Source organism: Trichoderma harzianum (assembly GCF_003025095.1).
Source record: "Trichoderma harzianum CBS 226.95 unplaced genomic scaffold M431scaffold_28, whole genome shotgun sequence".
Classification (NCBI taxonomy): domain Eukaryota; kingdom Fungi; phylum Ascomycota; class Sordariomycetes; order Hypocreales; family Hypocreaceae; genus Trichoderma; species Trichoderma harzianum.
Window position 1 is genome coordinate 186383 of NW_020209276.1, and position 26034 is coordinate 212416.

General features: G+C 52.0%; 8 protein-coding genes across 8 annotated transcripts; 4 read left to right on the forward strand and 4 right to left on the reverse strand.

Annotated features, from left to right (window-relative positions):
* Positions 1 to 378: 378 nt before the first annotated feature.
* Positions 379 to 1236, forward strand: M431DRAFT_128781 (hypothetical protein). Its single transcript, XM_024912380.1, has 2 exons — positions 379 to 675; positions 779 to 1236. The coding sequence occupies exons 1-2, from the start codon at positions 558 to 560 to the stop codon at positions 940 to 942; spliced, it is 282 nt and encodes a 93-aa protein (XP_024767846.1). The 5' UTR covers positions 379 to 557; the 3' UTR covers positions 943 to 1236.
* Positions 1237 to 1472: 236 nt separating this feature from the next.
* M431DRAFT_100611 (hypothetical protein) lies at positions 1473 to 2080 on the reverse strand (the record flags this gene model as incomplete). Its single annotated transcript, XM_024911232.1, has 3 exons — positions 1473 to 1560; positions 1622 to 1914; positions 2006 to 2080. 3 exons carry the CDS (start codon positions 2078 to 2080, stop codon positions 1473 to 1475), a joined length of 456 nt encoding a protein of 151 aa, XP_024767847.1.
* An 820-nt stretch (positions 2081 to 2900) lies between these two features.
* On the forward strand, positions 2901 to 3767 carry M431DRAFT_501432 (hypothetical protein; the record flags this gene model as incomplete). The annotated part of the gene is made up of 1 exon (XM_024918015.1): positions 2901 to 3767. The coding sequence occupies one exon, from the start codon at positions 2901 to 2903 to the stop codon at positions 3765 to 3767; it is 867 nt and encodes a 288-aa protein (XP_024767848.1).
* A 541-nt stretch (positions 3768 to 4308) lies between these two features.
* On the reverse strand, positions 4309 to 5524 carry M431DRAFT_501433 (hypothetical protein; the record flags this gene model as incomplete). Its single annotated transcript, XM_024918016.1, has 3 exons — positions 4309 to 4971; positions 5262 to 5302; positions 5473 to 5524. The coding sequence occupies 3 exons, from the start codon at positions 5522 to 5524 to the stop codon at positions 4309 to 4311; spliced, it is 756 nt and encodes a 251-aa protein (XP_024767849.1).
* Positions 5525 to 12134: 6610 nt separating this feature from the next.
* M431DRAFT_11159 (hypothetical protein) lies at positions 12135 to 14039 on the forward strand (the record flags this gene model as incomplete). The annotated part of the gene is made up of 1 exon (XM_024911801.1): positions 12135 to 14039. One exon carries the CDS (start codon positions 12135 to 12137, stop codon positions 14037 to 14039), a length of 1905 nt encoding a protein of 634 aa, XP_024767850.1.
* A 752-nt stretch (positions 14040 to 14791) lies between these two features.
* M431DRAFT_513917 (hypothetical protein) lies at positions 14792 to 17766 on the reverse strand. Its single transcript, XM_024920121.1, has 5 exons — positions 17119 to 17766; positions 15968 to 17034; positions 15739 to 15899; positions 15605 to 15670; positions 14792 to 15532 (listed from the first exon to the last, which is right to left on the reverse strand). Exons 1-5 carry the CDS (start codon positions 17286 to 17288, stop codon positions 14972 to 14974), a joined length of 2025 nt encoding a protein of 674 aa, XP_024767851.1. The 5' UTR covers positions 17289 to 17766; the 3' UTR covers positions 14792 to 14971.
* A 652-nt stretch (positions 17767 to 18418) lies between these two features.
* On the forward strand, positions 18419 to 19138 carry M431DRAFT_100537 (hypothetical protein; the record flags this gene model as incomplete). Its single annotated transcript, XM_024911222.1, has 2 exons — positions 18419 to 18669; positions 18754 to 19138. The coding sequence occupies 2 exons, from the start codon at positions 18419 to 18421 to the stop codon at positions 19136 to 19138; spliced, it is 636 nt and encodes a 211-aa protein (XP_024767852.1).
* A 580-nt stretch (positions 19139 to 19718) lies between these two features.
* M431DRAFT_487958 (hypothetical protein) lies at positions 19719 to 21653 on the reverse strand (the record flags this gene model as incomplete). The annotated part of the gene is made up of 3 exons (XM_024916517.1): positions 19719 to 20411; positions 20488 to 21409; positions 21478 to 21653. 3 exons carry the CDS (start codon positions 21651 to 21653, stop codon positions 19719 to 19721), a joined length of 1791 nt encoding a protein of 596 aa, XP_024767853.1.
* Between the last annotated feature and the right edge of the window lie 4381 nt (positions 21654 to 26034).

Sequence of the window (26034 nt, forward strand, 5' to 3'; positions counted from 1 at the left end):
TTTGTTGTTGCGCTTTCTTGTTTATTCATTGGACGTTGTTAGGGTAGAATTGGCATCATAGACTCGGGAAGCATTCTGAGGCGTGTGGTCATGATTATAGCCTTGCTTGTGATATAATAGTTTGAATTCATTATGCATATACCTACATTTATCATCTTCATCTACATCGATAGCTTGTGCTAAAACAGCAAAATCAAACCCAATATCTTTGTTCTTATAATCGAGAACCAAGAATCTATACAGGTCCAATATCTTCATCTTCATCTCCTTTCTCTCTCTCTCTATTGTCAAGCCATCCCAAAGTGGGGACAAATCCCTCTCCTCCCATTCGTCTACCCACACCTCCAACACTACACCACCATTGGCTCAAACTCAAGGCAAGGAAAAATTATTATCAGCCTCCATCCCATTCAATCGATTCTACATACAACCGGATTTACCGCCCTTCTTCCTTTACGACGAACACATACTCCGGCCACCTTCCTTTACAAGGGAAATCTGATTTCTATTCACGAATATACACGAGTCTTTGAGGGAAAAGCTTCTTGTTGCCCGCCATGAACGCCGCACAGACTGGAATCGAGAACCTCGATCTCGAAAAGCTCAACGATAAAGATAAGACGGAGCTGCGCCAGTTTCTTGCGAATGAGCAGCAGCGATCGCAGATTCAGGCCCGTACGTTTCCCTCTACCCTCCTCCTCCCCCCTCCCCTTTTCTCGAAATTACCAGAGAGCTGAGAATGGTTTACTGTTGCTGTTGCTAATGAGAGGACGTGCAGAGACGCACAACTTGACGCAGATTTGCTGGAAAAAGTGCGTGACAGGCAACATCAAGGGCGCGAAGCTGGAGAAGGGCGAGGAAGGGTGCTTGGCGAACTGCGTGGATCGGTTTTTGGATATTAATTTCTTGACGATGAAGCATTTGAATAACATGCGTTCATAATAGAAGCTTGAGGTTGGAATTGGGGAGGTGGGTTGTACGATTATGTATGATGCTATGTATTGTGCTATGAGGATATGGATATGGTTATGTGGAATGGGAATTAGACATTCTTCTTTCTATTTGATTTGATTGTCATAACGTGGAGAACCATTGAGAAAGGTTGTGAGTTTGAGGATGATGGGATTACTTCACTTGAGCTTAACACTATTCAACTACGCGGTGGGAAGAATTGAAACATAGATCAAGTATGGAAGAGTATCACGGCAAACATTGGAAATTGTCATCACTTCCCGTCTTCATTTATTCTCTCTTCTTGGTTTTCCCCGAAATTCGGTACGTGGATGGACCGGCTTGTCTTTGCATAGTATCATAATTTCGATCCGATAAGTGACAAAGCTTCAACTCCCATAGTTTCCGATGCCCATGCTTTTTTGTGTTGTGTGCACGCGTTCAAGACCAGACCAATTCCGTTTCCGAGAAAAAAAGAAAGACTAAAGAAAAAACGACCTCTGCTCAACAAAGTATCCAGCTTAAACCAGGGACAGCTTGTTGGCGGCAATGTCGAGGGCATCGACATCGGGGGTCAGGCGGGCGTAGGCCTTCTTGGAGCCGTCAGGGCTATGAATTGAATTAGTATAATTCCCCTTTCATCATAACGCAGAACCTTAACAAAACATACCGGATCAGGGTGTTGATCTTGACGGTGTCAATGTCGTAGAGCTTCTTGAGGGCCAGCTTGATCTGGGCCTTGTTGGCCTTGACATCGACGATGAAGACCAGGGTGTTGTTCTCCTCCATCTTCTTCATGGCGCTCTCAGTGTTGAGAGGGTGGATGATGATCTTGTGCTCATCGAGACGGGGGACGTGGTTGATGGCCTTGCGGGGGTAGCGAGGAGCGCGGGACAGGACCAAAGTCTTGGGGCGGTGGAAAGAGGTGGTCAGGCGGACCTTGCGGTTCTTGGAGGAGTGAGTCTGTAAATCAAAAGCATGTATTGTTAGCGAAAACTGCTCTTAAACGATTTCCTTGGTTCTGCGATTTATATCAAAAAGAGAATTAACTTACACCCTTGAGGGCGGCCTTGGCAGCGGCGTTGGCCTGCTTGGAGCCCTTGGCGGCAGCTACATGAACATGACGCATCAGCAATCGCTCTTATTCAGAACTCGCAAAATCTGCTGCTGCATGATGCTTGCGCGGAGATTGGGGAGAGCATTTTGTGTTGTGTGTATATCGTCGCTTCGCAAAAACGGTTTGATGGCTTTCGGCTCCGTCGACGACAACAAGACTCTCTTTCAAGTCGTACCTTTCTTGTTAGCGGGGGCCATTGTATCGGCTTGGTGTCGAATTTGCACGGAGAGGGATTGTGCTGTTGAGGAGTTGTCGACTTATCGGAATAGTGAAAGCAAAAAAAAAAAGAGAAAGGAAAAGAAGTCTCTCCAGCTACGTGAGGTAGATTAATCCGCCAGTGTGGGCGAAATTGAAAAAAAATTAGGGCTCCAGCAAGCGTGCGCTGTGATTGGCCTGTTCAGCGCAAAAATCATGTGACTTTCATCCACGAGCATCATTGATAGGTTTTCCCAAATGTGCTAACCGCATTCGGATGAGTATTTATAAGTAAAAAAGTGTGTTCAATATGGCCATTCTCATCATTTCGGCCAGATGGTCATTTTGTCTGCACGCCGAGGCGTCGAGACTCTGAACGCAGCACCTCGAACGCAGAAACTATCGGTCCGAGGCCTTATTACACGATGCAACTTTAACGGTGAAAGGCTAGCTATGTCACAGCCAGGATCACATGTGTCATTTCGTTCTTTTGTCAGCAGCTGTCCATGATATTGGAATTGGTGCGAGTGTCACCGCGAAGCTCATTCTGCTCATCAACAGCTCATCCTCATAATCAGGACACCTTCCCTGCCTGACAGATATACTGGGAGCATCCTCCCCAACAACGCCAGGAATCATGGTCGTCAAGAAGAAAAAGACGTTGACCCGTCTCGCCCAAGGCCGGCCACCGCTTGCTACACCATCGCGTTCTATGACTCGCAAGGCAAGCAGGACACTGATCAACAAGCACCATCAGCTGGAAAAGACTAGAACAAGGGCCATCAGAGTTGGAGATAAGGAAACAGAAGCCAAGGTCACAGCTGAGCTCGAGAGCCTGGGAGGGTTGGATCACTATCAAAAGGCCAGCCTACAGGGACAAAGCATCGACAGAGGGGGAGATACATCAAAGGTTCTCATGGACTGGCTCCCGCTGGATGAGCTCAAGAAGCAAACTCAACCTCTGCAGATGCTCGAAGTCGGGGCGTTGAGCACCCGGAACGCTTGTTCAACTAGCAAAATCTTCAACGTTGAGCACATTGACTTGAACAGCCAGGAACCAGGCATTCAGCAGCAGGACTTTATGGAGAGGCCGTTGCCTGAAAATGGCAAGGGCCCATTCGATATCATCTCGCTGAGCTTGGTTCTCAATTTCGTGCCCGATGCTCTCGGCCGTGGCGCCATGCTTCTACGAACTCTGTCGTTTCTCCGGGCCGATACCGACACCACGATTACTACCGAACCTCTCTTTCCCTGTCTCTTCGTCGTCCTACCGAGGAGCTGTGTCGACAATTCGCGGTATTTTACGGATGACAAGTTTGACGAGCTGATGGCTGCGCTTTGTTACACGAGAGTGAGGAGCAAGAAGACTCAGAAACTGGCCTACAGCTTATGGAGAAGAGTCGCGGGAGTGGTAAAAGAAGGCCTGACGTTCCCAAAGCAAGAAGTCAACCCAGGAAAGACCAGAAACAACTTCGTCATGACTCTCAAAGGACCAAAGACCTGATTGGTCTATCTTCTGACGGACAGGAAGCTTCGGATCACGACACAGCTCCCAACTCGGTATGCGACATCTTGGACGAACAGCTTCATGCACTAGGGCCCAACAAAATCGGGTGCGGAGCGTCATGATACTTTCGGCAAAGAACTACTCTCTTTGGCTGTCTTTTTTGGAGAAGAAGCAAGCCACACACTGACCGCCTAGGAAGTTCCTCCCTACATACCTCTCCCCCTCCCACACACCCCCAAGCAGGTCGAAACCTCCAACCGAGCGTCGAGATGGCGGTCAACTAGTCCCCCGCATGGTTGATCTCACAAGCGACCCAGTCAAATAGCAATGCTTCCTTTTTAGCTGGCCAAAATTTGTCGACATATCAGCACATACTTGCACGAAAGCCGCCGTCATCTAAATATGATGTTGAACACCTGACTACCGGATTCTTTCCCCGCCATCAACTGACTCGTGGGGGGTATTTACAAGCACGGCGAGGGAAACTTGCTTGAGTGTTGAAAGTCGAGCTACCAATCCCCAACGGGCTTTCTAGCTTTCAGGCCGACTTTTTGGATGCAATGGCAGCTGCGGCCTGTGCAACAGAGACTGGAGTGAACTCGGAAATGGCAAACTCAGTCAACGGGTGATGGGACGGCAGTGGTGCATTGCCCGGTCTGACGGCCGGGACACTGTGCATGCCCGACTGGCGAGCAGCGTCCACCTCGTTGAGGTTGTCGCTCAGGAAGATCCAACGTGTGGGGCTGATGTCCGGATAGTGAGACAGGATAGTGGTGTAGCTAGCCACGTCGGTCTTGGGCCCCGCATTGACGGTGTCGAACCAGTCAGAAATAAGGACGCTCATGTCGGGGGGTTGGGCGGTCGTGTGAGCAAAGAATAACTTCTGGGCCGGGACCGATCCGGACGAGTATATCATGATTTTCTGGCCGGCCGCATGGGCATTGGTGATGAAAGGCGGCACGTCAGGGAACAGTGGAGCCTTGAGGACTCCGGACTCGTACCCCTTCTTCCAGAGGTACCCTTGGAGCGCCTTTAGGTACGAAGCTTTGACATCTCGGGCGACGAGGTCCCGAACGTGGGCCTCAAAGGCACTGCGGTCGTTGCGGTACTCCTCGGGGAAAGCGTTGCGGTACTCGGCAAAGCTCGACTCGTCCCACTGCTCAGTCAAGAACGTGGGCAGGACATCGAGGGCATAGGGAAACTGAAGTGAGGAGAGACACGGCGCAGGGCCCATTCAAAGTCAGCCACGGCGTTTGGGACGGGACGGGACAGAGACGAGTGGACGAGTACAGCAATGAAGAGCAGCACTATGCGCGCATAAGGTGGTTGAGCAGGAAGCTAGGTGTCGTGTTGGGGAAAGGCAAGGGTGGTCTAGTCTTGCACATCGCCACTCGATTGGCTGCCGGACAGGGATGGCCGGCGGCGATTGACGGGACAGCGAATCCAGACCGTCGCCGGGGACGAATGAGAGCCAGCCAAGGGAGAACTCACCAAGACATCCTTGACAAAGGAGATGGGACAGACGGTGCCCTCTGCATGAGTGAAGGTTGCGCGATAAGCAATCAGCAGGCGAAGAGGACATGAGAGGCATGAGAGGAAGATGCGAGCAAGAAGCAAAGGGCAACCCGTGATGCGAATTCGCGCAGCTCGTCGCTGGCCAAGTTGATCAGCCCGGGGTAAGTGGGGGGAGGGGGCGCCGTACCAATGTCTAGCAGGAGGACTTGGAACTCGCCAAAATCTGTCTCAGCAGCCATCTCTTTTTTCTCTGTCTTTTTCTGTCTTGTCTATCTTTAGCTGAGAAACTACTTGACAAGGGACACTGAGAGATGCAGGCGGTGAGGGGACAGACAGCCTGCGGAATATTCTAGTGCAGTCTTTTTTACGTACTCGTACCAAGAAAAAGAAAGCGGGAGTCGGCAAGGCTGGGGTTGCAGTGTTTAGTAAGAGCGTAGTCGTAATAAACTGTAGCTGAGAGAGGAAAAAAAACAGGTCCAGGGGCTCCAGCGGGAAAGGGAAATTTTTCCTATGACGGGAAGATGGAGCCCTCTCTAATTTTTTCTCACACTTCTTTACCTTTTCAATCGGGCGAGCAATCGTCATTGCTTGGGTACTTTTTCCTCCTACTTGCCTCTTTGGTGCCAAGCGGGCTTTTTTTCTGCTTGCTACCCTAGAGCCCGACGCACATTGACGGGGGCCACACCCTTTCGTAGTACGATACAGCACTCTACAGTAGTCTAGGCTAGTTCCTGGCTTGAATTAATTAGGGGGTCTGTCTTCTGGGCTGCTTGCTGCTGTGTGTGTAGTGGTTGTTGGACTGAGACAAAGAAGCACGAGTAGTATCATTCGGGGTAGCCTGCATGCATGAGGATTGCATTAGAGGCGCATTGAGGTGCGTCAGCGTGCAGCAACCTTTTGACGACTTTAGCCTCTTGGAAGGCGGTCAGGGGAGGTTTTTTTCTCTCCTTCTTCTTCTCTCTCTTTTGCTCTGCTTCTTTGGTTTTCTGTCGCTTTGCCAGGGCGACGTTTTGCGGCCCTAGTCTAGTCTCTTCTCGATTTACGTACACGAGGGAAATGCAAAAAAGCAGGATTTTCATGCAAGTGCTTGTTGTGGCCAGTAGGGGGTAGGAATGTCGCGCTGCTGTAGAACTGGACCTTGATGGATCAAAAACACTTGCTTATGTTTGCTTGCTTTTTTGCAAAGGATGACACCACTCTGCGCATTCGTTTAGCGAAAAAGCTCGCCATTCAGATCAGCGACAAGACACATCCAGGGGGGAAGAACCACACCCATCGATTGATTGATTGATTGATGCTTGATGGTGCTAGCGGGCATGCTAGTGGTTACAGCGCCGTGCCGCATTGTTTATCCGCCGACAGCGGCAACTAGAGTGAGTTTGAGCCCACTGTACTGTGAGTAACAAGCTGGATGGACACCTTCTTGCGTGCTCCATCGTGATTGTAAGTTCGTGCTATCTATCTATCTATGGAGAAACATATCAATACTGGGGCCCCTATGACGGCAATTGAGTGATTGCCACTGTTCACTGGGTCGGCTGTGGAATGAGAGCGGCCGTGATGGAAAGTTCCATTTGACTCTCGACTCACCAATTTTAGGACAGGACACGTTGACAGAAGAGACTGGATGCTTGCGTGTTGCGTATTGCGGTGGGTAATATACTGGGTAAGGGGGTCTGGGCATTGAATTGGGATTGAAATTATCAGGTACTTGCAACTCCGGTGATACCTGGACGGACGGCGATTTGCTTCCGGCATCAAAGTGCAGACCCCATAATCATAATCCGTCTCCGTATCCGTACTTGCAGCTGCATCCATGCTGTCACTTTCTCCAGCAACAGGTAGGTAGCTGTACATACGACAATACAAACTCGCACATACGGATCAACAGTTGCGAGTTATTGATTTGCGCTCAAAAACGAAAATCAATCAAAAGGGGGCCAATTCCTGGATGCGTCCAAGGCAACCAATTGAAGCGCCGTTTTTGTTTACTTTAGCCGGCGAAGATGCCTGCCCAACGCCCACGCCCAGTCAATGCATGGACGGGCCTTATTTTGGCTATTTGTTGGCGTCTTTCTTGTTCCCCCAGAAACCCGAGGCAGCGCTGCGAAACGGGCATTCCAATACAGGTTTCGCTCGTCATTTCTTCGTTGTTCTGTTTTCACGTAATGGTCCGATAATTGCACAGCCGTGCCATAAATGGAAAATTCTATAACCAAGGGTTCACTCGCCCTTGAAGAATGGCAAAAACAGCATCATGTCTGAGTCTCCCTCCCTTACAGCATCTGCTGCAAAAAAGTGGCTTGATTGCTCTCTCTCCCTGGACATGGCGCTCCGAATGTGAAACACTGCCGGTGGCAATGGCTGGGGAGTACATGAACTCGTTTGTTTCGAGTTTCTACTGTCCAACAGTGCACCAGATCTGCCGCCGTGGTTGGACGCAAGTCGAGACAAGCCGGACAAAGGGTTGCACAAGGCACGAAACGAACCTGTACTGTGTACAGTATACAGTATCAAACCCCCGAGTTTCTCTGCGATACGATACAGTATGGGAAGGAAACAAAATCATGTCTCGGTCCAATCAGGTCCAGCATTGGGACATACCTGTGCACATGAAACGCAGAAACCCGGTCCGGCTCCAATGTTGCTTCGACAATCTGCGCAGGATCCGGCAGGTACTTGGGCCAAGGGTATTCTGTTTCTCGTCTCCCCTCTTGGCTGCAGCCGAGATGCATCGCGGACGGGGGTGCGAAGGTACCAGTGCTCGAGGTACTGACCGTCCAAGTCCGCGGGTTTGGCACTGCGCAGAGACGCCAATCTCGTCTATCACGACATATATAGCAGAAAGTCTAATTACCTGTACGAGTACCTTGACGGGCAACCGCACGCAGAGCGATATGTACTCGTACTGTATGGCGACCCAATGTACTCCGTATGGAGCGCAGCTGCGTCAGCTATCATATACATAGTGTGAATAGATAGATAGAGAATAAGAAGGGGGTGGAGGGGAGGGCCGTTGTAAATGAAGATGGAGGCTATGCAATGCCCATCTTTTCTGCCACCGGTCGAGGCACAGTGTTGTAGAGGTGTGTACAGTAAACGGCGTGCGATCGACGGATTGGCCAGATAATCTCAAGCTTCTGCTACCACTTCGTATCTTACCTTTTGTCTAGCATCTGCGATCATCGCTACTACATTTGGGAACACGGGATGCGAGATAGGTAGGTAGCTCAACTTTGGGTGCTGGCTAGCAAGTCTAGCGTGAGAGCAAGCAAACAATAGTCGTATCAGTAACCAAGAGCTGCAGCCCCGTTTGGATTGATTGATGTCGTGTGCCCTTCAACCCTGTATGACTATGACCCTGTATCTCAGCGCTTGCTGCGGGCAAAATAAACGCGGGGACGAAAGCAGAAGAGACGATATATGCATCTCAATTGGTGCCACGCAGCACTGCTGTCATGTTCTTCTTCTTTTTGCCTGTCTGTTTCGACTTGTCGAGCCGCGACGTGGACGGATGGCGATCCGCGGCCGAGATATAACTAAGCGATCCTGCAGAGAGAGAGAGAGCATGACATGTACTCCGACATGTACACGTACAAGTGCATATGCGTGTGCGTGTACATACGAATACTCGCACATACAACCCCCCTGGCGATGCTGGCCCGAGACTGGCGATTGGCAGCGGCACGCATCGCATCTTTGGGTCGCTTGGCTGAGGGTGTGCTCCGGATTGCGGACCCCAAGGATGAGTAACTCGCATTGATGCCCGTCCGTGCGGTGAAGACAGACGCTACTGGCACCACCTGTATGAGTGCTGTAAGGTGAGCGAATCGATAGGGATACTAAGGTGGTGACGATGCTGTCCAGTCCATACTAAAATTGTTAAGCTGCACAGTGGCCCAAAGCAGCAGCGGCACGGCCCAGTCACGCAGACCCTCGTCATTTCGTCGTCTGTGGGGACCGCCACCTGGCGTGACTGCGTTGCTGGACGCAAATGGAACATGAACCTCTACATTGGCCATTAGCCCCAGGGGGGGCGTCAAGTTTGTCAGCGCCGGTCGATATTGGCATTTCTATTGGCACTGCTGCTAGCGTGGCACGTCACCATTCGGCCAAAACGCTAACAGTTGCGACTTGCCTGCTGGGAGGTGACTAAAACAACTCAATCCGCTTTCTCATTCCAAGCGGCTGTTCGTCATCAACAAGCAGCATTACATACTCGTAATAGTACTATACGAATTATTGATGTTTACGTTTACAAAGGACCGCTATGCGACTCGTGCAGCGATTCCGGCGCATGTTGTAAGAAACCCAAGCCATTGCGTGGTCCCATTCAGCGCACACCGATACGGGCGAACATCGTGAAGGCATGCAGGCCGTGAAGATTGTACCGAATCGTCAGTCTATGCGTGGCCTGATATAAGACCAATCTGTACTTGACCTGCAGAAAGTACTTGCTGTACATGCGAGCATCCTGCAGCGCAAAACTGCTGCCACGGAGTACTCCGCGACTCCCCAACCCGATTAGGCCCTATCGGGTACCTACTACGAGTACCAAGCAGCAGCTGTTGCGCTTGTACTATCTGGACACACACTTGGTACCTCGCCATCTCTCTTTTTGTGCCCAGCGCAGCAGTTCTAAACTGCATGGCCCGGGAACCTGCGGGATGCGTGGTGCAATCCAAAGTGCAAAAGCCCGCACGGTGCTCCGCAACTGACTACGCGTGACTCTCTCAGCAGAGCCCAACAAAGCTGTCGAGGCCGCAGCCGGAAGAAAAAGAGTCAATGATTGAGCTCGTGAGCGCGCACGGTGCACGGCGGCTTGTACTCAGTATGCGTCACGGAGTACTTGCATGGGCCCCAAACACCGTGTACAAAGCCCAGAGCTCGTACTGATACCCAACATTAACCTCAATGCTGCAACGTGGTCCTGAGCACTCCAGTCGAGTACTGTAGGTACTTGTACGAGTCCTGCCTAAAAACGAGGTGTGTGCCAGGACCCTGCGCCGACCGCCGAGTACCGAGTACCCCGTACTCGTGTCCAGGCTGCACCCGCACCGCCGCATGCACGCCGCCGCCGGCCAGGTACCCAGTACTCGCACTACTCGGCCTAGTTGATCCAGTCCAGGCCAATCCTCCTACCAAGTCCAACCAAGCGCTGTGCCTACTGTAGACTCTAGGCGGCGTGCTAACTGTACCGATACCGTTGTTGACCTGTAAGTAGCGCCCTGTAGCGCTCGTTCAATGGGACGCTGGTAGCGGGCTAGTGCGCTGCCCCACCCCCCCAGCGCTGCTGCTGGCAGGTTCTCGTGGCTCTTGTGCACACCCCCGTGCTTCCACTCTCTTCCACCGGCCATTTACTCATCCCCAGTCCAGTCTCCAGTCTTCCCTTTTCATCCTCTCTCTCACCCTTCCTACTCCTACATTACTTCTTCATTCCCTCCCCCATCACATCTTCTCCTTCCCCCCTGGCACTGCTGTCCTCCATCACCAAAGGCCTTCTTTCTCCTCGAGCTTGCGTCTCTCTCAACTCCTATTCGTCGTCCTCGAAACTCTGCCATTGCGCCCATTCGCATTGACTCCAAACTCTCAATTCGCCACCCCGAGACGATCCGCTCGCAAGTCCGTCAACTATCCCGACCGATCCCCTGATACAGTCGACGAGAGAAAGAAGGGTCCCTTTGCCTTGCAAGATCCCCCTACAGCGGTCCATCAGCGCCTTTGTCTACTTGACATTCTCGACGCCGCAACAAGCTTCCCGTCTGTCAGCGTGTTACTGTCCTGTCTGTCACTGCTTCGCCGCAAACTATATCGTCGCCAATTTCTACTCTATTGCCTCGGCACTCAGTCTCCCGCCGTTCTCGTCATACCAACCCCGGTCTCGGCCCGCACTCGACATCTTCAGTCAACCTTCATCGAGTCACACGGCGGATAAGGCATAAGCCTCTTTTCCCAACAGCGGCTTTTTCACCCAAAAGTTTTCCATCGGCTCAACTGCGCTCGCGACTCCAGGACAATCTTCGTCGCCTTGATTGAGTCACCCCCCTTTCAGCGAGAGCTACGCTCCGCTTCCGGCCGCCAGTTTGGTTGGTCCGCCACGTTGCTTCACTCTCCTTGACTTGTCACTCCTCTCAACACCATACTCAACTCGCCTACCTCTCTCGACTCGACGGATCCGACCCTCGCCGTCTTCTCATTTCCGATACAAGCAACCAATAATCATCACCAGTCGTTCATTTACGCATAACCTCCATAACGCGACCTCGATGCTATCATAACGAATCTCCATCTCTTCTAAACTTTCTTCTCTATACGCAAGCCGGCTTTCGGCATCTTGGCCACGGTTCTTCATCACTTCGCATCTCCTTTGTCTCTTCTTTTTTCATTACCTCTTTTTTGAAACCTCTCAACAAATGCGCACCTGATAAAACTACTACTACTACACTCCGCCAAAACATTTCCACACCAACCAACCAACAAATATCATACGTGGCTACACCTGTCGTCTTACCTCTTTTCTTTGTCTAACGGCTTGTACATTCCGGTTATCTGTTTTTCGATTCTTCAACTGCTTTTCTTTTTTCGAGCAGTCTTTTTTTCGTCTCTTCTCCTTACTTCGCCTCATTGCAACCTTGCGTATAGAAACGTCGAACGCTTCTTTTACACAAAGGCTGCCCTTTGATTCACGATAAAAGAGAAAGGCATATATCGGTTTTTACATATCTTGTCACCAAACAAAACGCCTGTATAAATAAGTTTTGCTTGTCTTGTTTTTCGTCTCTTTTTATCTCGACTTCCCCCTTTTTATCTTATATTTTATTTTATTTTTCCCGTCTCAACTTTTTCACCATGGAATGCTTGAGGAACAAGTTCACTGGTGGCCTCCTCCTTGATGGAGGTCGCTACCAGACCATCTCACCACTCAACCACGGCTCTTTTGGCATGGTCTTCATGGCTCAGGATCTCGTGGCCAACCAGGTTGTCGCCATCAAGTGCCTGACCAAGAAGTCAGCCCCTTGCGACATCGGTCTCGAATTCGCCGTTGACGACCAATCTGAGGAGTATGCTTTGCATAACGGCCTCGGATCGCACCCCAACATCGTCAACCTGCTCGACACGTTTGAGACTGATGCGCACGTCTTCTTGGTCATGGAGTTTTGCTCTCAGGGCGACCTCTATGAGGCCATCCGCAACGGTCATGGACCCCTCGAGACCGAGCATGTTCGTCAGTTTATGCTCGAGTTGGTCGATGCTGTCGCGTTTATCCACTCTAAGGGAGTCTACCACCGCGACATCAAGCCTGAGAACATCTTCCTCACTCAAGATGGCGCCATGAAGCTTGGTGACTTTGGCCTTGCGACTACCGACAAGTGGTCTTATGAGACCACCGTTGGCAGTGACAGGTACATGGCCCCTGAGCAGTTCGACTCCGCCGGTGCTGGATACTCGCCCGCCGAGGCCGACATCTGGGCCATTGGCATCTGCCTCCTCAACATTCTCTTCTCTCGCAACCCCTTTACCACCCCCACCGAGTCTGACCCTCTGTTCCTTGACTTCTCTCGTGACAAGCAGAGCCTCTTTGATGTCTTCCCTAGCATGTCCCAGGACACCTACGAGGTCATCGTGCAGTGCATGAACATGGATCCCAGGAAGCGTTCCCTTGAGGGTGCGCGGGATGCCCTCCTTCGCGTTGTGAGCTTTACGACGGAGGACGAGAGCCTTGACGACTTTTGCGGTGCTGAGAACCCTACTATTGCATCCGCCCATCGTGAGCCTCTTCGTACTCCGTCGATTCAGACCCCACACGTTGATGGAGGCGCTTTCCCGTGGACCAAGGCGCTTAATGAGACCCCTGCTCATCGTCGCCAGCTCAGCGCTATTCCTGACGATGAGAGCTACAGCGAAGACCTCTTCTCCAAGTCGGGTGAGACAAACGACTGGTGCTCCGCCTATGTGCAGACCCCGTCGTCTTCCATCCTGGACACGCGCATCATTGAGTCTCGCATGAGGGCCTTCAACATTACTCGCCCTCCTCCCCTGCCCAAGGCCAAGGTTTCTCCAGCTGCTGGATCTCTGCCCATTGCTATGGGCAAGCCGTTCCCTTCTATGGCCACCGTCTTTGGCATGCAGAAGGACACGGTTTCCAAGAGCTGGAGCGACATGTGGGATGAGGACGAGGAAGAGGAGCAGCAGGCGCAGCAGCGAGTCAACGCTCTCCAGGAGCTCAACTCGCGCACCTGGAGCCACGAGAGCACCAACGAACATTCGGTGCCAAAGTCTGAGCCCGTTCCCGCGGCTCACGACATCAAGGGGGATGTGGACGATGATTTGGTTGCAGATGGTTTCTTTTTTCACGAGGCCGCGCCGCCCACCAAGCACCAGGCCTTTACCATCACGCCGCGCTACTCGCCTCCGTCTAAGCGCGGCAACATTGACAAGTGGGCGGCGCTTGGTGAGCGTCGTAGGGGCCAGAATATCAGCATGGAGCCGGAGAAAAGCCCCGGTTGGAAGCAGCGTCGTCATTTCGGGTTTGGATACAGCAACAACAACAATAACAATCACAAATATTATGAAGCGGGCGTTTGGGATCATTTTTCTACTTCTCACAATAACAATACTTTACACAACAATTATGGAAAGGGCTGGAGCAAGGATCGCCTCAAGGAAAATTCTTGGACTAAGGCCAAAGATTGGAACTGGCGCAAGGATAGGCGCACCGATCTGGGAGATGTTGAGTGGGTTGGTGGTTGGTAAGGGGGCCTCCCCTTTTCTTGTTTGGGGCTTTCTCAACCACCAATCGTGGTAATCGCCGCCATCGTTTTATTGCTGGCATGGAAGAAGACAAAAATTTGTGAGCAGTTATTCTTAGAGCGCTTGGACCAGGATCATGGAGAACACACACAAAAAAGCAAAATGGTTTGCCGTCTCTGCATCGAGCCCCCTATACTTGGGGGATCTGCATTGTAGACGGCGATTTATTTCGGTTTGGATCTTCATGGTTGGTTTACTTTTTGGTTAGAGTACTTTGAGGGGCACTGCTTGCTTTTGCTTTTGTGCCGGGGAGGGACGATATAGGCTTTGACTCGCTTTCTGCGTATCACTTATTTAACATAATAAAACATACCAGAGGTTACCCACTCACTTATAAGTTTTCATGTGCACTGTGATGTATTTGTTTGTAGTCCTGATAGAGATGGGAGCATTCCAGCTTACGTCAGGTGTGGCATGATGTTAATGATTCGTTTATGAATTACATCAGACTTGAGGCTCGTTGTAGGTAGGCTTGAGCTGATGATTTGATCGTGACTTAGATGACATGTATATACAAAGCCTTGAAGGCTCCAAGGAGTTTTTGCTTTGCGGATTTACGCCAATGAACTCAATTGCACCAGATGAGAAACGTCGTCTACTTGAAGATGTTTCAAGGTGGAAAGCTTATGCCAAATAAAAAGCTTATGCTTTATAGTGATCAAAAAAAAAAAAAAAAAAAAAAAAAAAAAAAAAAAACACGCTTGAAACATTTCGAACAACCTAGATGAGCAATTCCTTTTGAGAAGATAAAAGAAAAAGGAATTGTATCGTAAATGCCCAGAAAATGCTAGATGCCATAAACCCATGTAAAAAAAACAACATATACCACGCCATGGATGGATATATATATAAAACAAACGCAAAACAATTCTGGTTCAAGCGCCAATAAGCTCCTTTGGCAAAAACGTAAACACTGTGCCAATGAGGCCAAACACACCAAACACCACCAACAAGCAGTACAGCACAAGACTTTCCCTCGCCTTTACGTCCTTTGCGTAAAGCTTGAGGTAAAACGAGATGGGCAAGATGATAGAGATGAGCGAGCACAGCGCCGCACCAAGGAATGCGCAGACGGAATCAAACGCCGGAAAGAGGATGGATATGCCGAGCAAGATGAGGACGACTACAACACGCACGAGGGTCCTTTGACAAGACCTAATGAAGGCAGGTTTCCAATCTTCGGTACCGTTGGAGGTGTGATGATGATGATGAAGGTGGTGGTGGTGAAGCCCGCAGAGGACGTCGGCGGTGGTGATGAGGGGGCGAGCGTTGAGCGGGAGTTTAGTCAGGGGAATGATGGTGACGCAGATGCACATGAAGATGGTGAGGCCTTTGGGGAAGCTGGAGCTCCTGATGATGTTGTTGGTGATGGCCTCACCGATGCCGTCGCCGAACATGAGCATGCCGACGATGGCGAGACAGGTGTCTAGAACGTACTGTAGTTGTGGGAGCATGTGTCAGTTTGTGTTCAAAGTGATGTAGAGAGAAGTTTGAGGGGATACACGTACGGAAAACGAAAATGTGACGGCAACGCCTTTGCCCCATTTGTGAGGGTGGCGCATATCTCGATAAATCTGTTAATTTTGCAATGTTAGGAAAACATGATTTGACGATTGTACAAACACAAATGGGATCTTCTTACCGAAGGAAATACGGAGTGAGCTCCCCATGGGCTGAGCATGAGGCCATATGCCAGAGGCAGTGCCAACCAGTTCGTAGGGAAGAGGTGTGTAGCAGCAGGTTCCCACAAGGAGCCAGGGGCATCCGGCTTGATGAGGCCATCAGCAATGACAACGCACACGACTGGGTGAGAAATTATGAGTCAGTATTGATCGAACACTGCAGATATAAGAAGATAGAGGTGGGCTCACTGCAAAAGGTAGAAAAGATGCCAATGATGCTAGTATAGCTCAGCCAGCGTAGAGGCAGAGCGTTGAGAATAAGAGTTATGGCGGCGCAGATGCACTTCCACACTTCTACACTTGCCAGGCCGGGAAGCAGCAGGGCAAGCGAGTCGGAGAACAAGATGATGAGAGCAACACAAGCCGCAATGAGCTCAATGGTAAACAAGGCTGATACAATGATACGAGCTCTGGTACCAAACGAAACATATGCCAAGTCAGAGTAGGTAATGAGGCTGGCATCGTAATCCATGCACTTGGCCAGCAAATTGGCCGTGTGCCCTGTGACAGCCGCAGTCACTGTGAGAATGACAAGGCCGAGGACCCAGCCGCTCATCTTAAAGGCCAGCGGTAAACTGAGGAGTCCAACGCCAATGATGGCATTGATGGAATTAAAGATGGATTGAGGTAAGGTGCTCTGGCCATCGATAGTCAGAACAACCTTGTTTCCTTGCTTCACCTCCTTGACCAAGATGGGCTGCTCCTCGCCATAGGCAGCATCTTCTTCTTGGGCCGCTTCCTCCTCCGTCTGGCCTGGCGCTATTCGAATAACGGACGGTCGATGTCGAATAAGCGACGGGCCACCAATTGTACCATAACTGCGATATGAGCCATAGCTACCAATGATGCTGGGCGTAGCCAAGTAAGGTGACGATCCAAATATGCTCGAATGGCTAGAAAAAGTCGCCGGCAGCGCACCGCTCGCCATTTCCACGTCGACATTCTGCTTGCCCTCGCGCTCCCTGCCATGCGAATCTACGATATTGTTGCTCGAGCCAGCACCAGCAAAGGGACTGCCCACCCGCGGCGACGCCTCCGAGCGCCGCCCAAACCCACCATCGTCGCGGTCATCGTGGCTTGTCGTGTACTCGATCTCCTCGCCGTCCATCTGCTGATCGGCCGCAAAGACAAAGCTCGGGCGCCGAGGAAGGACCTCTGGGAACGCGGCGGCGCGCTGCCAACTGCGGGCAAAGGACCTGAAGCTGTTGACGCCGCCAACATCTGCCATGGCGGCAAGACGGTCTGTGACGGAGGACCTGTGCAACAAGGGGACTTTTATTAGCATGTTTGCGCAAACATAATTGTCTTGTCTGTTCTGTTCCCGTTCTTTGTCAGCTTACCGTCTGCGCTCAATGTGTCGAGCAGCAGGATGCGCGCCACCATCGTCAGCGTCGTCATCGTCGAGCAGCGGCCGTTCCTCTGCGAAAGGGTTTGATGAAACGCTGCCTGAGGGCGATGCCAGGCCGTCGTACTCGTCCCATGTGGTGGGATTCCTCGAGGGCGGCGCCATTGGAGGGCTGAGAAGCCGCGGTGCTGGTTTGTCGTGTGTCCGCTGGTAGCCGCGTGGCGATGAGGTCAACTTTTTTTTCTCTCTGGTGGTTTGGGTGTCTATATCATGTATGAGGATGATGCGCAATCGAATGTCTTTGTATAGAAAAGAATAGAGAAATAACGGTGTTTCTATGAATGAACCGACTCGCGGAACAAGAAAGAAACGGTGTGGCAGGCAAAGAGTAAGGGAAGAATGGAAGAGAAAACTAGAGAAAACAAGAAGATATCCCCAACTGCGTGTGATCCCAGGCGGCAACGAGATAGTGAGGGGTGGCACCAACCCCCCCTTGGCCCTTGGCCCTTTCAGCGCAAACACCCCATTATCATACTCGTATCATGCGCTAAAAACAACAAGGGAAAAACACAACCATGTTAAAATACCTAGCTCCTAACAGCAGGTCAAACGGAGGCTATTCAGTCGCTATAATCAAGGGCAAATGCTCACCTGGTCAAAGCTGGAGAGGGAAACGAGAGAAGCTAGACTATGTAACTAGGCTGGAGTTGGGACCATGGCCTCATGCATGGGAGCTTATCTTGTTTTTTTTTTGCGCGCGATGGAGATGAGAGTGTGGGGGGGATGGTTTGCCATGGGAGTACTTGGGTTTGTATAGGCGGAGAGGTGATGGCCGAGGTAGCTGTCTGTCTGGGTTAAAGTGAGTACTTGCATAGGCACATTGATGGGATGCAGCTTGTGTGTTTTAGCACCTTGGCAGCAACCAACATCGTCATCCGACATTGACATTGATTGACCGGCAATTGATGAGGATTTCTAGGTATCTACTTTACTTCTTTATTCTCAAATCTTCTTCTCCTCTTCTTTTCTCCTTCCATTTCAATCTCGATAACACCCAATCCATCTCCATTACTTTTCACCTTTATCAATTAAAACCCCCTTCGTTGTAGTATCAATCAATCTCACATGATCCCCCCTCCACACACACTAAAACCAACCCATTACGGCACCTAATCCACCCGCCCCAACTCCCTTATCAGCCACTATCAGCCGCAAATCAACTCTTATCTCACCAAAAAAAGCATCTCCAAACCGCATCTTCAAAAACTCCACCATCACCAGAAACCCCCTACGCAATGAATTCTTCAACATCATCCCTCTCAGCAGCAACATCTTCCCTCTCCCCCATCCTCCCCATCCTCAACGCCTTCAACCACCGCCACCACAACCAACACCGCCTCGCACACTGGTGGCCCGTCTTCCGCATCTTTCGTCGAACCGTCCGCTCCCTCATCGACGACCTGACTTCTCGTCGGAGACAAGATGCCTCGTCTCCTCCTCCGCGCGCAGTCTGGCTCAACAAGCACTTTATCTCCAGAGCATACATGTAAACCACCTCAATTTCCCTTACCCAAAAAAAAAAAAAAAAAAAAAAAACAGTTTCAGTAATTGACTCGTGGGGGAATAATAGAGCCTTCTCACAACTCGCCGCAGACAACCAACACGCTCCCCTCGGCCTACTCCTCCTCGCCATCCTCGCACGCATACATGCCGCCCTCACACAACTTCTCGATCAACCAATTATTCCTCCACCATCCTCAACTACTCGCGCCAACGACGTAAATCAGGATAAAGGCGTTGCTATAGCTCGCCAGAAACAACCCCCACCAACAGAGCGCCTAAAAACGCAAGCCGCTATCCAACCTCCCTCAGACGAACGACAAGGTGAAAAGCTCGATCGAGACTCGATAAAGTCATCCAAGTCAAAATCAAAGGAAATATCATCAAAAGAGAAAAAGAAGAAGAAGAAGGCAAAGGGAGACGCACTATCCAGTCTGTTCGGCTCCTTGGCGTAACCAAAGCAAGCAACATTGTCCTTTCAGCCAGTCATGTTCATATATAGATACCCCGGCTTTTGCCAGCATCAATGCGCATTTTCAATGTCCATAATAAAAAAAAAATTCACATTCATACTTTCCCATTGCATAAAAAGTTCGTTTTCATTACCAAAAATAAAAACTAAAGACAAAAAAAAACATCAAGAGAAACAAGGCCGACGAATTAATAAACCCTACTTGGCCTCCCTCATACCGTACATGTTCAATAAGGCTGTGCTTTCCCACCCTTGTGCGCCAGCCTTTGTAAGTTGATAATAACCACTCCCTCCCCCAATAATCTTGCCTCGTAACGCATATTCCAAGGTATAAAGAGCAGTTTGGGCGGGGGACGGTTTTTCTAAATCCTCCCCCAAGACCATCCATTCTTCTCCCCAATTTCCAAACCAAGTCGTGTTGCTTTTTGGCCTCGTGGCGAGGGCTCTATTCGCGTATTTCGTTCTTTTTTCACGTCTCAATATCGCGCTGGATATCGTGCTGGATATCGCGCTGGAATTGAGTCAAGCACGATCGGGTCGCTCTCAGTGCCCGGGTCTGGCTTCTAGTAAGGGCGGTAGGACCAGATGCGAGCCTTCATGTCGCCTGAGCCGGTTGCAAAGTAGCCTCCTTGCGGGCTCGGGGCAACGGAAATGACCGAATTCTTGTGTCCCTGAAGCATGAGCTGGGTCGTTCCCGTTCGGGGATCCCAAAACTGGACGCCGCGGTCCTTGGAGCCAGACAAGACCCAGTTGGCGTCGGGGGTCAGCGCAACAGACAGGACAAAGTCTCGGTGACCCTCAAACGTCTTGACGCACTTGCCGCCCTTAGTGCCAGCGCTGGGAGGGCCACGAGGGGAGCTGAGCTCCCACATCTTGATCGTCCGGTCCAGACTGCCGCTGACCAGGTCTTTGCCGTTGGGCGAAAAGGCCACTGAATAGACGGAGTCCTTGTGCCCATCGGGTCCTTCCAATCGCTCGACCAAGAAGCCAGTCATAATGTCCCAGACTCGAACACTCTTATCCAAGGAGCCGGCAGCAACGAATTGCGTATCGGGGGAAATGGCAACGGTGGTTACACCATCCTCAATCGTAAGAGTGAGGGTGTTAGTGCCCTGCTCAATATCCCACAGACGCACGGTTCTGTCGCCACTACCCGACGCAATAGTACGACCGTCGCGGGCAAAGTCGAGCGAGTAGATATCTTGCTCGTGGCCCGAGAAGTGGTTACGAATGGTTCGGGTAGCAATATCCCACACCTAAAGATGGAAATCAAAGTTAGTGTCTCAGAGCTGTGTGGGGAGATTGGAGTCTGCCAAGCTTTGGTTTGCTTACCCGAATCAACTTATCCTCGGCACCGGTGGCCAGGTATCGGCCATCGGGGCTGAAGCAGACGCTTCGAATGTAGAGATCGGCAGCCATGTCGGTGGCGCTGTGGTCCTCCAAGACGCAAACCTTTTCGCCAGTCTGGACATCGAAAATCTGGGCCGACTTGTTACATCCAGTGGCGACGTACTTGCCGTCGTGGCTGAAGCGGACGCAGCACACGACACTCTCGTGGGTCAGGGAGTGGACGAGGTCAACGTCCAGGACGCGCTGGACCTGCGGGTTGAAAATGGCATACCAGTCGTTGCCCGTCTTCTTATTGTGGGGAGCAACGGCATCGACCTCGAGATCGCCCAGAGCATTGCTAATGGGAGGGGGAGGGGCTCGAGGGTTCATGCGAGCGTGGTCGGGGGTCGGGTGGCTCACTTGCGGGGACTGAGCATTGCCGGGATACGGCACGGGGGTGTTGATCTGGGGGGTAGCAGGCCCGACGGCACCCGGAGGACGGGCCATGGCTCGCCGGCCCGGACCAGGCGAGGCCGTGCTTGGCGGAGGCTGAGGCATGGTGTTGGGGGGGTAGGCCTGGTACGGCGGCTGCTGCTGAGGCTGCTGCTGTTGTTGTTGCTGCTGCTGCTGCTGCTGTGCGCTAGGGTGAGGAGGGGCGACGGGCAGTCCTGGAGGACCTTGAGCCATCTGGTGATGGTGAGGGCCCATCTGCTGCTCCTGAGGAGGAGCCTGAGGCTGAGGCGGCGCAAGACCTCCGGGGTTGCTGCCGGCCATGATTCCACTAAAGAGGCCATTCCCGGGCGCTATCGAGGGAGGCTGCTGAGACGGGCCGGCGTGCTGAGGAGGTCCCTGGAGGCCGGACTGCGGAGCTCCCTTGCGAGCAACCTCGAGCTGATGTCGCAGCATGTTGATTTCTTCCTCATACCTGTAGGGGAAGGCAGATACGGTTAGCGCTGCATGAGAGACGTGTGCCCATGTAGAAGGTTTGCTTACTTTTGCTTGAGCGTCATGTGGGTTTGCTCCATGGCATAGACCTTTTCTCGCACCAGCTGCATTTCGCTGACCTGCGCCGAGACTAAATTCACCTTGTTAGCCCAGAATTCCATTGCTTGGCAACCTTGATCGTTTTCTTCTTTCTGTTTTTCTCCCTTCTTTTTCTCGCTCTCCATCTTTCTCTTCCTTTGTTTTTCATTTGTAGTTTCAAGGTTCCACCTTGTCACAGCGCACGGGAGGCGGCGGGGGAGGGAAGTTTATAGTTGCGAGGGAAGCGTACTCTGATGCTCAAAGTTTTCACTCTGACGCTGCTGGCTATCGAATTCGGCCCTGATTTGCTCCAGCAGCTCGTTGAGGCGAGCGTTGCCGGGGGGCACAGCGCCCATGCCGCGATGGGAATACATGGACATGATTGATCGAGGCGGGCTGAGTGACTGAAATAGGAGGCAGGGCGACGGCGCGCGGCGCGACAATCGATCGGATCGGAAGGTGATGCAGGAGGCAATGTCAAGCGGTTCCTGAGGCCAGCTGTCGCCTCGATCCGGAGATCAGCAGGCGGGATTGCCGGAGTGCCGAGTTTGTCAACGAGGCTCTATCGAAGCCCGCGAATCGAAACACCCTCCAAAAATATGATGATGTTCAAAAAAAATTCTAGCTTCGACCGGCCGAGGCTGAACGGCAGAGGCGATGATGAGACGGGCGGGCGGTGGGAAGGAAAAGCTCGTGGCCAGGGCTTGGGATCGCGCGTCCACGGAGCAACGGGACGTGATTCGAAGGCGTGGGAGGTTTGTCCAAGGAGAAGAAAGAGAAAAAGGTGAGAGGAGGAACTTTGGAGGTACAGCGTCGCGGCTGGGGGAATAAGGTAACTCGGTGGAGCACTTGAAGCGAGCAGGCTTCTCGTCTCGGGGCTCGTAGCCTGACCACAGGCAGCTGGGGGGGGCTTTTTCCAAGGGGGGCGCCTCGTTGTACATGCAGCCCAAGTCCAGACGACCGCGGCATGTACCTGGCGGTACTTGGGGCACGGGCCACTGCACGCGCGAATCCACGCATCCACGGGGAGGGGACTCTTGGGGGGCTCCAGCACCCACATGTACAGGCGACAGGGGCTGCATGTACTCCCGCTAGCCGGGCCCCAAAGTGTCTGGCACAGCCGGGCAGGGGCGTGGGAGGTGGGAGGTGGGAAGTAGGAAGCTCGGGCCATTTCTGCCCTTGGGATTGGGTTCTGGTGTCTTCTTTTTTCTCTTGGGGGCGTGCTTGTTCTTTTTAGGGGTGTGCAGTAGCGCGGGCTGGCATGGGATGGGGCATGGCATCAACGAGTTGTCGCGGTGCTACGAGAAGAGAACTCGTACCGGACGCTGGATGCTGGATGGGGACTAAATGAGCGGGTAGCACAGGTGGTTACCGTTGCCGTGCAGTCTACGGAGTACCTGGATGTAAATACTACTAGGCCATGTACTCATACACCTCTTCTTCACCTGGGGTCACACAACGGGCAGAAGAGCGCAAGTGAGTCTGTTACACGGCAATGGACCAGAGCAGACCAGAGCAGGATAGAGCAGACCAGAGCACGCCATGCACATGCACACACATGCACGGGGTGGCTCATAGTAGGTGGACTATATGCCACAACCTACCTACTACAGGTAGTAGTGCTATGTAGGTAAGGTGAGATAAACTCCATGACTTAACCTGCCATGTACCTTGAATAATGGGGGTTGAGAAACAAGATTGATGCTTTTCGGGGAGATGTTTTGAGTTTTGCTGTCTGTTCCGGTGAGGCGGCGCGCTCATTCAAGCCAAAACAGCAAAGAGGCGTATCTACCTACATATACTCGTAGCCCTCTCATCGACCATCGTCATCTGTATCTGCTGGTCATCACACATACAGCCAGTCCCCCCGTCCAGTATTCCGTCCTTCCGTAATCAAAGCTCCGCAACCCGCATGTACCTGTAAGCGCCTTTCAGCCCCCCTTCAAGCGCGCCCCCCCTCGGTCTCCTCTCTGCGTACCCTCATCCTGGCTTCCCAATCCGCCGCCCGTTCCCCAGCAGCAGGGCCGGTGCAGAGGCCCAGCCCGGCACGGTGGGGCACCAGCTTAGCCCTGATGGGCATCTGCACGGCGAGTGTTCACGTCGCGGCCTCTGCCTTCTCTCTGCTCTGCCTGGGACTGGCTTACTAAGGGGCAAAAACACTGTGCAACCCGTCCGTCGAATGCCCACATCGTGCTAACACCAACTGCTGCTGGTTCCGTCACAAAACCGCAGGGATGCAAGAAGTGGGCTGCAGCCTGTGGGGCCCGGCACCACCAACGGGGCCCACCCGGTCCCAGCGCTGACAAGGGGCTGTTGGAGCGGGTCTCAGTCTCGCAAAGCCCAACACCAGCCAACACCAGCCACACCCAGCCCAGCCAAGTCTGTTCCCCATGATATCCATCGCCCAAGTGCTTGTGCTCGTACTACCGTGCCTGGCTCTGCACTGCACCCACTTGCGGCTTAGGGCCCTGTCCTGTCCTTTCGTCCTCCTTTGTCGATTCAACTGCGCTGTGGGTGGTTTTTGTTTGTGAATATTTGTACGACACACACGCATGTACGCACGCACGCACGCACGCACGAAGCACATCGAGGCCTAACCCGGTATCCGAACATGGAGGCGCCATGTGCACTATCCGAACTCGAAATTCATTTATTCATTCCTTTCCCTTGAGTCTAAGTCACTTATTATTAGCATAAAGTGTCCGACCGTTTGTCGACTCTATCCTCAGAGGTGAGTCAAGGACGGTTGAATCAGACAGAGATAGGTTGACCCTTGCCCCTGAAAAAGAGAAGCTGGGCTAAGCCGAGCTGAACTCGGCATCAAACAAAGTGCCGCCAGAAACAGAGTTGCAATCTAGTCTCCTTGCCCTCCCTCTATTTTTTTCTCTTCACTTCTTTTTTATTTCTTTTTCCCCTCTCTCTTCCCCCATATCAGTCGTTTAGATTGGCCGTTTGCATGCAGACGTTGCCGCTTCCTCTTATTTGTCACCCGCGCGGCACATGTGTCTCGCAACCTCTCCCCCGGTCAGCCACATGAGGCTGAGGACCGCCGATGGAAAGATGTCTTGGCAGCCTCGTTTGCCTGCTTCTAGATCTTGTGTGTGTGTCTGGCCGGATACGTACTCCGTAATTCCAACCCAGCAACTGCTAACATCCATCCTCTTTTTCCATCCCCCGCTTTTCCTTTTTCCATTGCCATCCCCATTTGCCTCTTCCCGCCCCCTTGCTACCTTACCTTAGTAGGCACTCAAATACCACCCATGCTTTCGTGTACCGTATTTCCTATCTGTGAGATGATGCTTGATTTTCTCCGTGGCAGCCACACCCAACATGTGCGTGTCTTAATCTAGTCCCCTGGGCGGGATTGGCCATCTGCGGCTTACTGGAGGTGGTGCCCAGCGATCCTACCATGTAACAGGTGTCAGGTTGTATGCACGCATGTCTTGGAAAGCTCTTTTCACGGGCCGCCATCGGGCTCATGGCACATACGATACACATACCTACCTGTACCCAGTACGGAGTGAGGTAGTGCTTTTTCGATCATGGCTTGTGCTTTGGGAGTGCTTGTCCAGGGTATAATTAGAGGCGGGATGAAGTCTGCTTTGGGGCTGTCTAGCGGGTAGCGTCAAACAGGCCCGGCATCAGACGCGTTTGTTTAGTTTGAAGCCATCAATATGTGTAAACTCCGACGTGGAGTATGCAGAAGTACTCGTAGCAGCGGCTGGAATCATCCGTCTACTGGTACTCCGTAGTGTCCGCCTAAAGAAACATCACCACGTTGTCTTCATCGGACAAAAGCACTCATGGGACCTTCTATGCTCTAGTGAGATAGATACATGCATGTACTCGAAGTCTGGTGTGCCATGGTGCTGTGTGGTTGCACACCTCATGTCCTGCGTGACCGCCATGACGTGGGTATCGGAAACAACTCCCTTTTGCAATAGTAAACGCCACAAACTTGTGCGAGCATCGCGATCCGCAAGTGGAAATGCGCTCGTTGAGATCGAGAGGCCTCGTGCTGGACCTGCCCCATCCACTTACCCTACAAAGAATCAACTCGAACTCGATTGAAATCCAACTCCGGTTTCGAGCAGGTGCTTTTATGTACTGCACACAGTACCATAGACAGCGTAACTACGAAATTGCACTCAGATAACAAATGTTCAGTCACTGGTAACAAGTCAGTGTTACCGCAGTTGGATTGGCCAGAGCGGTCATTGTTTGTTTGTTTGTTGGATTGATATGCCTTCATGCGAAACATTTCGCTGCCGACGATACTCCGCCGCCCACACACTGCATTTCAAGCATCAATCTCAAACAAACCCCCTAGCACAGGCGCTATGTCACCCGGCAAACTTTCCCAAGAGTGCTCAAGGCTAGGGTCGGGTATCTACCCGCAATTAATCCCAGGCACGAAAAGCGAAAGAATGGAGTGCTAAGCTGGATTGACACCTGTGCTCGTACATAAGCTGCCCTTGGCCAACATGCCGGGCTCATGCCGAACCCACCGCGAAGGAGATGCTGTCA

Coding starts and splice junctions, on each gene's coding strand:
- M431DRAFT_128781 (XM_024912380.1), top strand. CDS start 558: ATGAACGCCGCACAGACTGGAATCGAGAACCTCGATCTCGAAAAGCTC. Junction 676..778: donor GCGATCGCAGATTCAGGCCC/GTACGTTTCCCT, acceptor GAGGACGTGCAG/AGACGCACAACTTGACGCAG.
- M431DRAFT_513917 (XM_024920121.1), bottom strand. CDS start 17,288: ATGGCGCCGCCCTCGAGGAATCCCACCACATGGGACGAGTACGACGGC. Junction 15,900..15,967: donor CATCTTTTCTACCTTTTGCA/GTGAGCCCACCT, acceptor TTTCTCACCCAG/TCGTGTGCGTTGTCATTGCT. Junction 15,671..15,738: donor CTCACTCCGTATTTCCTTCG/GTAAGAAGATCC, acceptor CAAAATTAACAG/ATTTATCGAGATATGCGCCA.